The 18,488-nt window shown below is 33.9% G+C and overlaps 1 protein-coding gene across 6 annotated transcripts; it reads left to right on the forward strand.

Moving 5' to 3' along the window:
* Positions 1-302: 302 nt before the first annotated feature.
* On the forward strand, positions 303-11,753 carry LOC144556401 (protein FREE1-like). 6 transcript variants are annotated; one of them, XM_078304748.1, is made up of 5 exons: positions 8,420-8,594; positions 9,286-9,420; positions 10,204-10,269; positions 10,350-10,450; positions 10,732-11,753. In XM_078304748.1, exons 1-5 carry the CDS (start codon positions 8,592-8,594, stop codon positions 10,751-10,753), a joined length of 327 nt encoding a protein of 108 aa, XP_078160874.1. In that variant the 5' UTR covers positions 8,420-8,591; the 3' UTR covers positions 10,754-11,753. The 6 variants fall into 6 exon arrangements, 1 of the variants encoding a protein (XP_078160874.1); XR_013512371.1 differs by lacking the exons at positions 8,420-8,594; positions 9,286-9,420; positions 10,204-10,269 and adding exons at positions 303-365; positions 497-1,193 and having other exon boundaries at positions 10,350-11,753; XR_013512374.1 differs by lacking the exons at positions 8,420-8,594; positions 9,286-9,420; positions 10,204-10,269 and adding exons at positions 309-811; positions 886-1,193 and having other exon boundaries at positions 10,350-11,753.
* Positions 11,754-18,488: the final 6,735 nt, after the last annotated feature.

Genomic DNA, 18,488 nt, shown 5'->3' on the forward strand with positions numbered 1-18,488 from the left:
CATTTTGCCAATAATTTTACTTTTGACACATTTAATAAGTTTACTTTTATCATGTACAACATTTGTTGAGAAGGGGTGCAAAAAGGAGGTGATCTCAACCTCATTTCCCAATTCGACGTGGGGTTTCCATTCTGTGTATCTTGTTGCTGATCATGTCGAGGTTATCAGCAAGTACAATGATGACAGATGGTCAAAAAAAGTTCTAATTGATCCTTCACTTTACATATCTGTTTTCAAAGTATGTTAAACTTTTCTTGTCTTATGATATCAGATATGTATGGTTCATTTGCAGTATCTGGGGAGAGATAACTTAATTGCATCTCAGAGAAGAAGCCAAGGAATATTTGGAAGAAGGCAAATTGAAAGTAACTTATTCGTCTTCTTTTACATTCTCAAGGCTAAAGTGTTATAGTTTCCTCTATCATAAATGAGGCTTGTTTTTATTGCTATTCAGCAGGAGCAACAGTGATTCCCTCATTGTGTGCCTTTCTTACAGGATTCAGTATAGAGGTATTATGAATTTATTTATCTTCCCGATTTACTTGTCTGCAACCAAAGAGGTCGATGTTGAAGTGCCTGTTGACAAAGAGGAATCATGTATGTACCAGTTCATCATCTGTAGCTTATTTACGAAGTTTGTCATTAACAACTTTGCCCAACAGTGATTTCCTCTTTGTGTGTCTTTCTTACTGGATTCGGTAAAGAGTTATTATGAATTTAATTAAGTTCCCAATTTACTTGTCTGCAAGCAAAGAGGTCGATGTTGAAGTGCATGTTGATGAAGAGGAATCCTGTGAGGAAGAGGAATCATGTATGTACCAGTAGTCAACATCTGTAGCTTGTTTTAGGAAGTTTGTAATTAACAATTTTGCTTTTCTGAATTAGCTGAGGAGAAAGCCGCATCAGAGGAAGAGGAAACTGAATCAGAATAGGAACGAGCTCGGTAACCTCTTGAGAGTTGAAACGTGTTTTACTTTATTATTCCTTTCTTGTATGGCTATGAAATAATCAAACCCAATTTATGTAGTCGGTATTAAGAATTGGTTTTGGCACTTTACTATTGCAGGTCAAAGTCAGATGGGAAACTTGTTGGGCTTGATGAATAATTCTTGAGAATGAATTATGTCTGGAAGGAGATTTTCTGTATTTTTGGATCTACCAAGGAGCAGCTGGAGAAATCTACCTTCCTTTAGGTTTTCTTGTGTTTTTTCCTCCTTTTTTTTTAAATGTAGCATTTTCTCTTGAAAGAATGATAATCGAACAACTGTTTGATGCAGTAAGTAAAATTGAACTATTTGTATTGTACAGGCATTGGATAAGATCAGTTACCTTTCTCTTACGAATAAGGAGGTCCTGGGTAAGGGTGACACTGCCAAGCTTGTTATAGTTTACTTTATCATAAATGAAGCTTGTTTTTATTGCTATTTAGCAGGACCAACAGTGATTTCCTCTTTGTGTGCCTTTCTTACAGGATTTGATAAAGAGGTATTCTGAAATTTGTGCAACTTGTAAATGTCCAAAAATATTATCACGGTAGTTTTTCCAAGTATTATATAATGAGGGGGAAGGGCATGTCAACCATTGGCTGCGTCAATCGTAACAATTTCATGTTCATTTAGAAAGATTTTGCTGGGAGGGTTTTCATTTTATCTTTTTGTGAATATCATGAATCATGTCAACTCTTGGTACAGAGAAGGATAGTACTGGAATAAAATTAATTAGTATTTTGTTTCATTTTTTTGTTCATATGTTGCCTGATCTATATAGTTTGGAACTCCTCAGGTTCCTGGCAATCAGCAAGTGCACTGCATGTGGAGCTGATTCTGGAGCTTTTGTTCGCCGGGTATTCTGTGCATTTTTTAACTTGATTGTTTTTTCTAACTTTTTATTCCTTATATGATATCTACAGCAGTATTGTAGAAACTGTGGAGACATATTCTGTGATAGTGGATTGAAAATACCCGCCCGGGTTGGATCCGGACCGGACCGTACCCGGAGGCAAATTGGTCGGGTAAGGGTTAAAACGGGCCGGGACTCTTTTTTTGAAAAAAAAACCCATGATAACTCGGACCCGCCCGCCCTAACCCTCAAAAAATTCAAATTAAAAAAAGTTTTATTTTCCTCCAAACAAACCTTCTTAAATATATCACCATCCTTCACAAATTTTCACATCTCATACTCTTATGATTTTTCATCTCTCATTCTCTCAATCTCATACTCTCAAATCTCAATATTTTCATTATTCTCAAATTTTAAATTTATTGTTAAAAAAAATATAGTTGTAAATTTAATTTATTCTACAAATACGCAAATAGAATTACGAAGGTATTAAAATTACGAAGTTCGGCACCTCCCGCAAGATTTTTCCGTGAGATTTGAAGGTTACATTTATTTTATATATAGTTTATGTTAGATTTATATATAGTGTATGTTAGATTTAATTTGTAGTAATTGTTAGATAATTATATTATATTTTTTTAATAGATTAGATTTATTTTTAATAGGTTAAATAAATAGGTTAGATTTATTTTTTTAATATGTCAAGTAATTAGATTTATTTTTGAATAAGTTATACTTTATTTTTTAAATTCGGATTTATTTTTAATACGTTAAATAAATAAGTTAGATTTATTTTTTTGAATATGTGAAGTAATTAGATTTATTTTTTTAAATAGGTTAAAAAGGCAAATCTGTGCGAATCGGTAGAAGAAATGGCCGCGAGTGTCTCACGAATTTTTTTCAGTCGATATGCCAACTATTATTCACAAAATTATCAACAAAATCCTAACAAAATGCCATCACCGTATTATCCACAACAATTCTCAAAATGCCCCCAAATGGGTGTCCTAAATATCTTAAATCAATTACTTTAAAATATCTTAAATCAATTACTTTAAAACAATAAAATAAAAATAATTTTTTTTAAATCAATTACTTTAAAATAATTATGAATGATTTTAAAACAATATATTTAAAAACAAAAATTATCCTCCTCTTTTATTCCGGGCTTAGGACCGGCTATGTAAAATAACGTAGGCGAAGTTCTAACTTTTTTATTTGTTAGTAATTATTCTTTAAAATGAATAATTTAAAAACTAATTGAAATGTTCAGAAATTTATAATTTAAAAAATAAATAAAGATTAAAAGAGGTTAGAAATTTATACCGACACTGTCTATCTAAAAGTTCTCATTCATATACCATAGTTCGCTCTCTTTCGCACCGTTTGAATTCGAATTAGCCTCGGGCCGCGGCTCGAACCGCTTTCTTCAATTTCGACTCCGGATGATGTTGCTTGAGGATCTCCATGTTGCATGCGATTTTCAGTATCAATCCAATCTTTCAAGCACACAAGTCTCTCAAAAATATGTGCACCCAACTTACTGCGTTTATCAGCGATGATCCTGTTCGTCGAACCAAAACAACATTCAGAAGGGACGGTTGACACGGGCACGACAAATACGTCGCGGGCCATCATTGCCATGATGTCAACCCCCTTCTTCTTCGCGACGCATCATAACATAGCTCAATAACTTGTCTGTGCCTTGGGATGTGTGCGGGTCATTATCCAACTGGAAATATGATAACAATCCACCACTGTGTTGCTCCTGGAACTATTAAAAAATAATAAAAATTAAAAACACATGTATATCTATATTCATACCTAGCGGCGACATGGGACGAAGACGGTTGATTTTGGCTGTCATTTAGTCTTGAGTTGTACAAGTCAAACATCTCATCGAAGGTCTTATCCACGTGTGTATCCACTCCGGTTGAGTCTAAATGTAGATTCCTCTTGTACTGTTGAAGTATCTTGATCGTGAAATGCTTCTTGTATGCTGGATTGAGACAGCTTGCGATAATGGCCAAGAGGAGGTACATCTTTCCAATATTTTATAAAATTTTCTTTCATGGCATCTACGATCGGCTTGAGAGAGGAATCAACGCTTTCAGCTTATTCCAATTCACGATAAACCTTGAAAATTTGGTAGAGATGTTTGAGTAACTCAAATGCCGTCGTTGAGTACAAACACGATAGTTTGACGGTTGCTGTAAAAAAAGTTCCAAGAAATTTTTTAAGCCATGCTAGTTGCCCCATTCTCCGATGGTGGGTTCCAATCCACTTCCATCGGCGATTGAGTTTCTCAAAAACTCCCCTATAGCAGCAGAGTAAGGAAGACATCGGTTCAACATTCTATAGGTAGAGTTTCAACGGATATCTATATCCCAATGTACTCTCAATCTGCCCAATCCCAACCGGCCACACAAAGCCGCAAACTGTTATTTTCTTTCTTGATTTGAAAAAAATATGAGCAAGACCTCCCTTAAATTTAATTATCAATTCTATGACGGCTTCTGTTTTAAGACCCGCCTTCACGACGAGGTTAAGTATGTGGCAAGCACACTTTTGGTGAAACATTGCACCACTCATGATTGGGTTTAGTGATCGTTTAAAAATATCAATGAAAGTTATGTTGTTGCTAGCATAATTGAATTAAATGCAAAAAATCTTGTTATCTAAATCTCTTTTAAGGTAATACTCTTGTAAAACCTTAATAATGGATTGGTAAATTATTGATACAGTGTGCGGAGAATCAAAACACCCGAAAACTTAATACTTTTTTTTGTAATACTCAATTTTCATCGATCCAATGCCCGGTAACACAAGAGTACCCAAGTCCATGTTTACCGGCAGTCCAGATATCAAAGATAATTGAGACTTTATTGGTTGCATATGCAAATATAGCTCATAGGTAATTTTTCGGTCAGTAAACTGTTTTTTTTTTTACTTCATTAACCACCTTTCTATGATGGAACCTCTTGTAAATTGGTTGACCACACCCCTGAATGACCAACCGGGCAAAACTCATGCAATTACTCATACTTATTGGTTGTTCTTTGTGGGTAATGTATCGGGTCAATTCACTAAGCATTATTTATTAATCATATTTTTGGTGGGTTCTGGTACCATCCGGGTTCACAAGGGTTTGTATCAATCTCGGGTCAGCATGTTCTTGTGGAACCTCATTTTTTCTTTGGTGAGCTTCGACATGTCTCTTAAAGCTAGACATACCATTAGATTTTACATACTCAAAATACAGTTTCTTGCAACATTTTACCTTACATCGTAAAGTATGCAGAGTGTCGTTCAAGAGGTAGGTCATTTCATATCAGGGCAACCAATCTGCACTATATACGAGAGCTATTTTATTTTTCTTTACTACTGGTTCTTATGAGGGGACACTTGTCGAAGGAGTGACATCTTCGGCTTGAATTCCAGGGACACTTGTCAAATGAGTACCTCCTATAGGGGCAGTGAATTGACTCGATCCTATAGAAAAAGTGCTTCCATATGTAGCGTGACGATTTTGAGGATAATACGATGGTGTCATTTGGGGGATCTTGCGGAATGAATGTGTTTGGATCGCGAGGATAAGATAGTGACCCATTTGGGGGGTTGTTGCGGATAATACGGTGAACCCGCCTACCCGCCCGCCTGGACTGTGAACCCGCCCGCCTGAACCCGCAACAACCTCCCAAATGGATGCACCGTATTATCCTCACGATCCAAACATATTCATTCCACAAGATCCCCCAAAATGACACTACCATATTATCCTCAAAATCCTCACGCTACATATGGAGGCACTTCTTCTATAGAATCGAGTCAATTCACTGCCTCTATAGGAGGTACTTCTTCGATAAGTGTCCCTGAAATTCAAGCCGAAGATGTCACTCCTTCGACAAGTGTCCCCTCAGAAGAACCAGCAGTAAAGATGAATAAAAGAGCTCCCGGATACGATGTAGATTGGTTGCCCTGTATGAAATGGCTTACCTCCCGAACGGCACTATGCATACTTTACGATGTAAGGTAAAAGGTTGTAAAAAACAATATTTTTCAGTATGTAAAATCTAATGGTATGTCTAGTTTTAAGAGACATATCGAAGTTCACCAAAGAAAAAATGAGGTCCACAAGAAAATGCTGATCCGAGATTGATCCAAACCCGAATGGTACCAGAATCCACCAAAGATATGATGAATCGATAATGCTTAGTGAATTGGCTCGATACATTACCCACAAAAAACAACCAATAAGTATGGGTAATTGCATGAGTTTTGTCCGGTTGGTTATTCGGGATGTGGTCAACCAATGTACAAGAGGTTCCATTATAGAAAGATGGTTAATAAAATAAAAAAATAGTTTACCGACCGAAAAAAATGACCTACGAGCTATATTTGCATATGCAACCAATAAGGTCTCAATTACCTTTGATATCTGGACTACCGGTAAACATAGACTTGCGTACTCTTGTATTACCGGGCATTGGATCGATGAAAATTGGGTATTACAAAAAAAGTATTAAGTTTTCGGGTGTTGGATTCTCCGCACACTGTATCAATAATTTAACAATCCATTATTGAAGTTTTACAAGAACATAACCTTAAAAGGATTTAGAGAACAAGATTTTTTCCATTTCATTCGATAATGCTAGCAACAACATAATTTCCATTGATCTTTTTAAACGGTCACTGAACCTAATCATGAATGGTATAATGTTTCACCAAAAGTGTGTTTGCCACATACTTAACCTCGTCGTGAAGGCGGGCCTTAAAACAGAAGCTGTCAAATAATTGATAATTAAATTTAAGGGAGGTCTTGTCCATATTTTTTCAAATCAAGAAGAAAAAAAAAATTTGCGGCTTTGTGTGGCTGGTTGGGATTGAGCAGATTGAGAGTACCTTGAAATATAAGTATTCGTTGAAACTTTACCTATAGGATGTTGAATCGATGTCTTCCTTACTTTACTTACCTATATGAGAGTTTTTGAGAAACTCAACCGATGGAAGTGGATTGGAACCCACCGTCGGAGAATGGAGGCAACTAGCAAGGCTATCCTGCTTGTACTCGACGACGGCATTTGAGTTGCTCAAACATCTCTTACCAAATTTCCAAGGTTTATCGTGAATTGGAAGAAGCTGAAAGCGCCGATTCCTCTCTCAAGCCGATCGTAGATGCTATGAAAGAAATTTTCTAAAATATTGGAAAGATGTACCCTCTCTTGGCCATTATCGCAAGCTGCCTCAATCCGGCATACAAAAAACATTTCACGATCAGGATACTTCAACAGTACAAGAGGAATCTACATTTAGACTTAACTGGGGTGGATAGACACGTGGATAAGGCCTTCGATGAGATATTTGACTTATACAACTCAAGAATAAATGACAACCAAAACCAACCATCTTCGTCCTGTGTTGCCGCTAGGTATGAATATAAATATACATGTGTTTTTAATCTTTATTATTTATAATATGTACAATATTTGTCCACTAATTTTTTTTATTTTTTAATAGTTCTAGGAGCAATAGTGGTGGTGGTGGAATGTTATCAGATTTTTTAGTTGGATAACGATTTGCACACATCCCAAGGCACGGATGAGTTATTGAGCTATGTTATGATGCCTTGCGAAGAAGAAGAAGGGAGTTGACATCATGACGTGGTGGAGGAGGCAAGTGCCTATCCAACGCTAGCGATGATGGCCCGCGACGTATTTGCCGTGCTCGTGTCAACCGTCCCTTCCGAATGTTGTTTTAGTTCGGTGAACAGGATCCTCGCCAATAAACGCAGTAAATTGGGTGCACATGTTTTTGAGAGACTTTTGTGTTTGAAAGATTGGATTGATGCTGAAAATCCCACGCAACATGGAGATCCTCAAGCAACATCATCCGGAGTCGAAACTGAAGAAAGTGGTACCGAATCACGGCCCGAAGCTAATTCAGACGGTGCAGAAGAAGCGAACTATGGTATATGAATTAGAATTTCTAGTTGGGTAGTTATAAATTTCTAACCTCTTTTAATTTTTATGGTTATTTTTTAAATTATAAATATAAATTTTTAAACATTTCAATTAGTTTTTAAATTATTCATTTTAAAGAAGAATTACTAACAAAAAAAAAAGTTAGAACTCCGCCTATGTTATTTTACATAGCCGGTCCCAAGCTCGGAATAAAGGACGAGGGTAACATTTGTTTTTAAAATAATTCATAATTTTTTTTAAAGCAATTGATTTTAAAAAAATTTGATTTATATATATTTTTTAAAGTAATTGAGTTAAGATATTGTAAAGTAAATTTAAGTAACATTGTTTTAAAATAATTCGTAATTTTGATTTATATTTTATTATAGCAAAAATTATTGAGTTCAAATATGCAATCATGTCAAATAAATTTTAGTTTAAATGAATTTTGATTTATATTTTATTGGTTTAAAAAGAAAAGAAAAAACAAAAAAACAAAAAAAAATCGGTCCGGACCGAACCCGTACCTGTCCGAACCAATTCACGGATCAGGACCCGTGCTACCCGGGGTTAAACCTGGTAAGGATAGGATTTTTGAAAATAAACCTGTGCTACTCGGACCGAGCAATACACGGGTCTGAGCTACCCGTGCCCGTGCCAATCCCCCGCCCGTACGGGTTTGACCTGGACCTGCCCGGTCCGGCCTGTTTTCAATCCACTATTCTGTGACAAGTGCACACGTGGTAGAATAACCGTCACTGCTAAAGATAATGCCCAGCGTTTGACCGATGCATGGTACCATTCCCTCCTTCACTCTCTCTTTTATTTTGCACATCAGTTTTAACTTTGATGTTGTCTCGCTAGGAAAAAGACAGTATTGATCCCAATATGTTTTTATTGAAGCAAAGATGAATATTTTTGTTTCTGTTAATTTGTATCTAAGAGAATGCATCGGTCACAGGAAGTTTCTAAGAGAATGCTGTTATTTGGATGATATGCATAGATGAATATGATCTGACCCTTTTTTTTGTATTCGAAGATTTTCAATTGATTGCATAATAATCCCATTGCATGACTTTTAAAAACGAATATCTAGATATACTTGGGTTGCTCTTGTAGTTTAGATGGAGCTCAGAAAAAAAGACAAAAGGCTCTAGGGTAGGGACAAATTTGTCAACATTTTGCAGAATAAATTTTGACATTATATTTGTGTCAACAGGTGAGTGATCTTTTCATATTATCCATCTTGAAGTAGTGGATTGTACGGAAGAACTGAGGTCTTGGAACTGTTCTACTACTTTTATATCACAATTTTTTATGTCTATATTTGTTATTAGTCTCTGATCAGAAAAAGAATGTTGTCTTTCATAATTTTTATTTCCATATATGTTTTGGAAATTATCATGAAAGCCCAGCTGTAGTTTAGTTTCAACTACTTCAAAATTATTATATCAGAGAGCTCATTTTTTATTCAAAAACTTTCAAGGAAATGCGGAGCGGTCATCTTAGCAGAGGCAGACCAGCTTCTGATGCTGGTAAGGTGCCCGAGCAGCCAACTGAGAAGAAAAAAGTTTCCTGGATGAAGTTGATTAAACCTTCAAATGTGGAAAAGGACCAATGGGTAATCTTAATTATGAAAAATTATTAATTTGTGTTGTTTGTAAGAAATAATCTGTAACTGTGTTTAGGCTTAGTTAATCCAGAGCCTGACTGAGGTCTAGCCAATTGTATCTTACCAGTGACTATCAATAATAATTGCCAAGTTCTGGCAAAGTAATACATCCATATTTGAGCAACTTGTAAATTTTGGGAAAACAAATATTTCATATCAAACTGAAATTTGAGCAACTTGTAAATGTCCAAAATTATTATCACAGTAGTTTTTCCAAGTATTATATAATGGTGAGGGGGGAGGACTAGCATGTCATCTATTGGCTGCGTCAATCGTTACAACTTCATGTTCATTCAGAAAGATTTTGCTGGGAGGGTTTGCATTTTTTCTTTTTGTGAATATCCATGAATCATGTCAACTCTTCATACCGAGAAGGATAGTGCTGGCATAAAATTAATTAGTATTTTTAATAGAGTACCACTGGACAAGTCCATTGATAGCTCAACTGGAGATGATACAGTGGCTTAATCATTCACTGTTAGGCAGTTGGCGATATTATTGTTAGTCAGATAGTTAGGCTGTTACAACTCTAGTTAACAGAGTGTAACCATGATTAGGCTAGATAATCTCTGCTATATATACTGTATACTGTGCACTTGTATTGATTGATCAAGAATGAAATAATACAATCTTGAATTCACAGAAATTACTCTTCTCTGTCAAGAGATTTTAATTTTGTTTCATTTTTTTTGTACATATGTTGCCTGATCTATATAGTTTGGAACTCCTCAGGTGCCTGATGAGGCGGTCAGCAAATGCACTGCATGTGGAGCTGATTTTGAAGCTTTTGTTCACCGGGTAGGTTTTCTTTTGTTGCCAACTGTCTAGGTTTTTGAACTTGATTGTTTTTTCCAACTTTTTAATTCCTATATCTACAGCAGCATTGTAGAAACTGGGGAGACATATTCTGCAACAAGTGCACACATGGTAGAATAGCACTCACTGCTGGAGATAATGTGCAGCCTATGACCGGTGCATGGTACTATTTCCTCCTTCACTCTCTCTTTATTTTGCACATCAGTTTTAACTTTGATCTTGTCTCTCTAGAAAAAGGCAGTATTGATCCCAATATGTTTTTATTGAAGCAAAGATGAATATTGTTGGTTTTGTTATTTTGTACCTACAAAAACATTTTTTGTTATGTCTTGGTAAACCATTTTTGTTTGGCTTCTGGATGTGTAATATATTTTTTATTTTTCAACTAAAATGTTATATGTTCTTATTGTTTACTTGTCTTTTTGAATGTGTTTCTTTTGATAGGCTGGGGTTTCACAAAGTCTGAGCAATGCGAAAGAAGCTGCTAAGAGACCAATCGTGCACAGCCATGAGGATCTTGCTAGAAATCTTCAGGTGCAGTTTTTTCCTTGTTTTAAACTTTGTAATATCTTCTTTTTTTGTAAATTGAATATAAGTTACGGAGCCCATGCTCTGCTTTCTTGAAACCTGGGATCGCCTCGTTCCACCTCTCATTTTACAATCCATCTTGGAGGACGTGGTCATGCCAAAGTTCACAGCTGGTGTAGACTCGTGGGACCCACGTTCAGAGACTGTACCTATACTATACATGTATGCTATCGTTGGGGCAGAGACTTGACTGGGAGCGGCTCGCATTGCAGGCATTTGAAGTTAATCCTTCAAATCAGAAACTTGACCAGTTTAACTGGGTCATGCTGTGGGCCAATGCAATACCAGTGCACCATTTGGTGAACCTGCTAGAATTTGGGTTCTTATAACAAGTGGCACCAGACGCTATACCACTGGCTTTGTAGCAATCCTGATTGTAATGAGGTGTGCAATTGGTACATGGGTTGGAAATATCTGTTCCCAGAAGAGTTGTTAGCTAATGAAAGAATTAGAGTCTTGGTGAGTACTGGTTTTGACATGATGAACTGGTACATCCCATTACAAGCAAGCAGGTGGAGGCAATACAACAGGCTGGTACTGGTACTAACATTAACATACCTGATTTGAGCTTTAAAGAGACAATACATGCATATGCCTCAGAGCAGGGTATACTATTCATGACAAGGGCTGGTAAGGTACTAAGGTGTATAATGGGTATCAGTTCTATGATTTTGGTACAGTTGGCATTTATATGGCTCAACTGATGAATATGAATAGACCATCATGAAGCGGGTGATAATTTTTTTTTTCTTAGAATAATTAATTTGTTATGAAAATAAAACCCAAATAATAATTAATTTGTAACCCGGCAAAAACTTAATATACCATGTATATTAAAACTTTTAAACTTTATGAATAGCCCCACAAAACCACCAAAACATCACAGATGATTACGAACACTATAGTTTATAACTATATAAAATGTCACTTATTTTCAATGGAAATTCTTTTTGTAATATAACAGTTCTTATAAATTTAACGTAATATATTGATTGTAGGAAGCAGCATGTCATCTTAATTTTTATTTACATTAAGAAATTTACCAGTAATATAATATTATCAAGAAGAGGGTTCAAATGCCTCTATTTTAAAAAACATTAATAAATGAAAATTTAAATCATAAATGTCAAAATAAAATCGTTAAATGTGATATATGTTATTTTCTTTATGTGCTACAATTTGATTTTTTTTTTATGTTAATCAATTATTTGAAATTTAAATTTTCCTCTATTATCAATCCCTACATGGTAAAAGGACGTTGAGCCTGAGAAATTTAAATTGAAAAGTCATAAACTGAAAGTTATATAGCCAACTACTTATACTAGAAAAGTTAGGCAAAGATACTTGCTGGTATAGTCACAAGATTCGCGAATTATTTGCGAATTAAACCCGAATAATCTGTTTTTTTTGTGATGTCGAACTGAACGTTGAATTATTTGGTTGATTGGACTTTGATCGAATTAAACTCGAATAATTAATTTGCGAATTTTATGAACTTTTTTCGAATTTTATGAATTATTCACGAATTTTTCCTAGAATAATTTTATTTTTGTGACTTTCCGGATCATTTCCGAATTATACTCGAATTATTTCCGAATCACGAATTTTTGACCTCGCTGAACCGAATCTGAATAATTCATTTGTCCTGCTGGTACTTATACCAACGTTGCAAATTATTAATATTCATACTTCTAGGAGACGCATTGTAAAGGTACTTGCCGGTAATATATTGATAATAGGAGGCATCATGTCATCTTAATTTTCATTTACATTGAAAAATTATAAGAATACAATATTATCAAGAGGAGGGATTCAATTACATCTTTTTTTGATGACACCGGATCACATTCTGTGTTTTCAAAGTTTAAACAGTCAATTCAAACCGTTCAACATGATGGATATGTTAAAATATACTTGCAGATGGAATTTTATATTTTTCTGAATTTTTTTTACTATTTATTAAGATAGGTACAAAAATTCAATGATTTGAAAACAACGATTTTGTAAAATACTTAATAAATAATAAAAAGTTTCAAAAAAATATAAAATTTGATCTACAAGCACATTTTAATATATCCATCATGTTGAACGGTTTAGATCGACTGTTTGAAATTTGAAAACTTTAAAAATAGAGAGTATAATTCGATGTCACCAAAATATAGTGTAATTGGATCCCTCCTCTATTAATCAATCCCTACTTAGTAAAAGGACGTTGAGCCCTGAGAAATTTAAATTGAAAAGTCATAAATTTCAATTTATAGCCAACTACTTAACACCCAACTTGAGTTAAGGTCAAAGTACTACTGGATTTGCTACTGGAATCAAAGATTTTGCTGGTATTTATACCGATGTTAGGTAAAGATACTTGCTGGTATTTTTCAAAAGTTAGGTAAAGATACTTGCTGGTATTTATACCGACGTTGCAAATTATTAATAGTTATATTCTAGGAGACGCATTGTACTTTTTTTTTTTGAAAAAAATAATAATTAATTTTGACTATCTCATCAAATGAAAGCAAGCTGGGAACATTACTTTTCCTATAGATTGTAAAAGTGTTAGTAGAACAAAAAAGTAAAGAAATGAAAAGACACTAATTCAGATAAAATAATGTGTTATGTAATTAACTTTTCAAACTGGAACAAACACACTAATACAGAAGTAACTAAAATCTAAAATATTAATTTCTTTTTTGTGTCAAATTAGATGCCTCGAACTATTATCATCAATATTTTCTTGAAAGTAAAAAATTACAATAATGCAAAACTATTAATCCCATTGAAACGCGTTGACACCTAACTAAATAATGTGCAATGTTTACCACACTTTCTCGATGACGAATTAATATCCAATGTGATATATATATATTCTCATATAAGTATATAACTCCTTGATAGAACAGAACAACTCCAATCACATCTATTTGTATCGGGAATGAAATTCGCTGTTATTCACTTCTCGTGAACAGTAACTCTGCTATCTCTGTTTTTCCAAATTCAACCGTTCAATTTTTTTCGAGAATGAATCTCAAAGCAACTTTTTTTTTTAACTTTTCTGTGCACACATCTCGAAATAATTCAATGACTGGATTTGAAAAAACAAGAATAGCAGGAACACTATTCATGCACGAGAATAACAGTAGATAGATTTAACACTTTAAAAATCATGTATGCGAGAATATGTTCTGAATTTTTTTTAATGTTATAAATAAAATTTTCGAGATAAATTTACTTGTGCTACATAACTCAAATTCGGGTTATTTTATACCTTTTTAGTTAGATCCAAACCGTTAAAAATAAGCTTGTGTAAATTTTAACATGATTCTTTATATTTTATTATTTTAAATAGAATCAATTTTTTTTAGCTCAGCTAAGAATTATTAAAATTAACTTATTAACTTTTTTTAATCGCCTGACTTTATACTATTATTTCAAAAATTATAAATTTCACGTGTAAATGCATCACTCGTGAAATAGATCAGTTTCAATGGTTGAATTTGTCATTTGAAACTAACTCATATAGGTTTTGAGTTAAGCTTCCAAATAAGCTTGGTGGACTTAAGAACACCTTAGTTCTATTCCAATTAGAGGTATAATTCTGAATCTTATGAAATTTGTCTTTTCATGTTGACATGAAGGTATAAAATGTTTGATGATATCAAATTAGGCTTAAAATTAACTTATCAAGTTAATTTTTTAACTTAATTATGAACTTATAATAAGAACAACATGCGCATTGACTCTCACTTGAATTCAACTTTAAATGTAGCTGTTCATAATTTTAAAAGAACAATCTAAAATTGATAATCTAATACTTTATTTCTTAAAGAAAATGAGAAATGAAAAAAATAAAAATAAGACTAATCAATGGTAGAGCTTATGACTCTGAACGATTTTTTTTTCAAACTCGCCTCTGAGTTTTAACGAATTAAATACTAAACAGGAGGTAGAAATTTAAACTCTACCAACTTGTGCGTATAAAACGATAAAGTTAAAGATTTAATTTTGGATCGTATTTTTTCACTAAAAAAAATTACTCAAATTTCGCTTAGCATGATATTCATTTTTTTCGCTCGGAAAAAATAAATACTGTATTTTTAAGAGTTGCACCACACGATTTTTAAAGAAAAAAATAATTAAACCTATATAAGACCAGAGAGATGAATTTTTTTTGGGTGATGATTAACGAGTCTGGCTAGTATAACATCAGTGTCATTTCGGCCAATATAATACCAACTCCAAAACCTATCGAATCGACTTCAAACGGTGAATTCAAACCATTCAAACTGATCTACTTCATTAGTTGTGTGTTTACATGCAAAATTATAATTTTTCGAATTTATTTAGTATCAAATTAAGCGGTTAAATGTATGAGTTTTTAAGTTAATTTTAATACACTCATTTTTCAATATTTTTACCGCTTGATTTGATACTAAAATAACTCGAAAATATAATTTTTTTTGCATGTAAACGCATCACTCATAAAGTAAATCGGTTTGAACGGTTTAAATTAGTAGTTTAAATTCTATTTAATCAATTTTAAAGTTAGTGTCATATGACACCGATGTTATACTAACCGGACTCATGATTAACACGTCTCTTTTATTTTTATCCAGATATAGAATAACTGTAGCAGTTTCGCGTCTGCGACACACTCATTATTCTCTTACTCTTATAGGATTAGATTTTAATTTAGACTGTCTTGTCATGTAAAAAGTGTAATTATTTCTCTAGCATTTTTTTCTTATTAGGTAAGTATTCCAATCACAACAATAAAATAACAAAACTTTCCTTATCCATGTAGCTTGGTGTGTTAATTACTCTCTTGTAGCTGGAGCCATTTGAACCATTCTTTTCCTATTAATTAAAGTCATTTGATTTGTTTTAATGCAAAAAGATAAATATTCTTCATTCCATGTAAAGCTTCAATTATTTAGCTTTCCTGGTATAAAAGGTGACCTTCTGTGATTTTCTCAATGCTTAGTTGTGTATTGCAAGTCAGATTAGGAAGCTCATACTGATTGTTTCAACCAATTTAATTAGTTTGGTATATAATAAATTTCAATTTAAATAATTTGAATTATTTTTTAAATCGACCTAATGGACTAATAAAATGCTCACATTAACCCCTTTTTTTAGAATGCCATCTTTTAAAAATTAATAAACAAAATTGACATGGGTTCTGAAAAAACGTCATTATTTGATATAATTGATATGGATTCTGGTAAAATTGAATTTGTTTCAGAATCCATATCAATTATATTTATTATTTTTTAAATGATGGTTACAAAAAAAAATCAACATACTAACCACACAAACTTACAAATGAAAAAAAATAATAATAAAAGAAACTCTCTCAGCGCGCCATTAGTTCATGAATTCTGCAAAACGAATCTGAACCGTTCAATTCATATTGACATGAGCATTGAAAGAGTTCCAAATACATTACAAACATGGGTCGAATTGACATGTATTTTCATCAGAAGGTCGAGATTCCAAATTCAAAATATGAGATAATGCTTAAGATAGATACAGACATTAGTCTAGAATCAAACATTGACTTCATACATAGTGTTGTATAAAGCGTCAGAGAGAACGCAGGGAAGCATAAATAAATGCTACGTGCCTACGATATTAGCCCCCCACCATCACACCGACAAATTAATCATGGTTAATTTAAATATTTCACTGAGATTACTGGGCTGAGTCCAGAGAAGACGCGCGCAACCGTCCGTTTGTAAAAGGTAGATTCCTCTTTCCTGGCTTGTCTCATTGTGTGGAGCATAAGTACCATGTCGGATCAGCGCACCAACTCGATCCGCCACCACATGAATTCGTATCCTCTGAGATATCTCAAACTTTGCGTGACTTTATGGAAAATCCTAACCGTTTAAATACGTTCTACACAAATCTCAAAGCACACATGACACTGACCCTACATCAGCCCCGAATAGGCACTGGACACGTCGGTCACGCAAAAGTTGAGATATCTCAGAGGATACGCACTCCCACCACATGGGTCCTAATATTCTAAACAGTTTAAATGGATTGCACACTGCTACGCGAATCTGTACTGAGTGCGTAACCTCTCAGATATCTCATATTTTCCGTGACCGACGTGTCCGGTTCCTATTCGGAGACCAGTGCAGGGACAGTGTTATTTGTGCTTTGAGATTCGTGCATAACGTATTTGAACGGTCGAGATTTCTCAGAATGTCACGCAAAATATGAGATATCTCAGAAGATGCGAATTCAATCTGTACTGGGCTACTGGCTGTTTCGATTATAGGTCTTATGTGGCGGATATAGACCATCGACCGATGTAGCGGGTCAAACAGCAAGCTCTTTTGTACTTTTGTGGCTCCCTGGCGCCTGGCGGCCTGGCCTAACGGTTAACCGTACGGGGGTTGTATTTATCAGGGGTAGAGAATCTGACTAACTGCTTTCGGATATTTTTTTTTTCTTTAAGAAATTCTTTATTTTGAGAAAAGCTTAGAAGCTCATCATTTTTTATCGTTAGAATTCCGATTCTGCACTATTATCTACTCATGCACTTTTAATTGTGAATAAAGTGGCTAGTAGTCTACTAATGTCAACTCGTAATTATTAAAAGATTGATTCTCGCTTTGGGTTTCGATAAATCAAATCGGGCGTTGTTGCTGCTCCTACTTTGGAGCCTGAGTACATAAAATTTAGTCCCAGTTTTAAAAATCAACAAGATATCGACGAACTGTCTCGCGTTAGGAATAAAAGTTAATTTAATTATAACATGATGTTCTTAAATATCTAAACAAACTATATCACGTGAGGAGAGGCGAATACAAGTTAAGTGAATGGAATCAATTGAATCCATTCATTTTCAAATTTTTTGTAATTATATATGATTTTTTATGTAGTTCAAAGTAAAATATTGTTGGTATTGTAAAATTAACTCTCGTACGTAACATGAAAATTTTATATGATTAATCTCATTTATGTTTGATTCTCATAGTTTAAAAGTCTGACTCTGCTTCATGTACATGAAAAAAATCTAAATATGCAATTATGTGAAAACTCTTTATATAAATTATTTATTCTACCAATACAGCCCCACTTGTTGGACAACAAAGTTAATGATCCATGTAAAATTTAAAAGAAAAAAAAAATAAGAATCTGTCTTTAATCTAGTGGCTTGATCTCCACCTTTACTATAAAAAAAAAAAGAGAACCATATATGAAACGCACAATAAGTTTGTTATTTTGTTATTTTGAGATAGAATTTTTTGTTTCAGTAATGAATTTTTATTCGCATGCACAAATGTCAGTAACTCAGTATACATTGAGGATTTTGATGCACAGCAGCACAGGTCAGGTTGAATTCGCATTCTAGATATCTCATATTTAACTGACTTTTTGGGAAATCTCAACAGTTCAAATACGTTCTGCACGAATCTCAAAGCTCAAATAATACTGCCTGCGCTATTCCCGAATAGATACCGTACACATTGGTCACACAAAATATGAGATATCTCAGAGATATACACTCGGTCAGGTTAAGAGTGAAATTTAAGGCCCTGTTCGACAGTCTAATAAGGAAAAAAAATGAGAATAGAAATAAAAAATTTTGAACTAATTTT

Source organism: Carex rostrata, chromosome 7 (assembly GCF_964058835.1).
Source record: "Carex rostrata chromosome 7, lpCarRost1.2, whole genome shotgun sequence".
Taxonomy (NCBI): Eukaryota; Viridiplantae; Streptophyta; class Magnoliopsida; order Poales; family Cyperaceae; genus Carex; species Carex rostrata.

Excerpts from the sequence above, each read along its gene's own strand:
- LOC144556401 (XM_078304748.1), top strand. Across the intron at positions 9,421-10,203 it reads ATGTGGAAAAGGACCAATGG|GTGCCTGATGAGGCGGTCAG; the intron begins GTAATCTTAATT and ends GGAACTCCTCAG. Across the intron at positions 10,451-10,731 it reads CAGCCTATGACCGGTGCATG|GCTGGGGTTTCACAAAGTCT; the intron begins GTACTATTTCCT and ends TTCTTTTGATAG.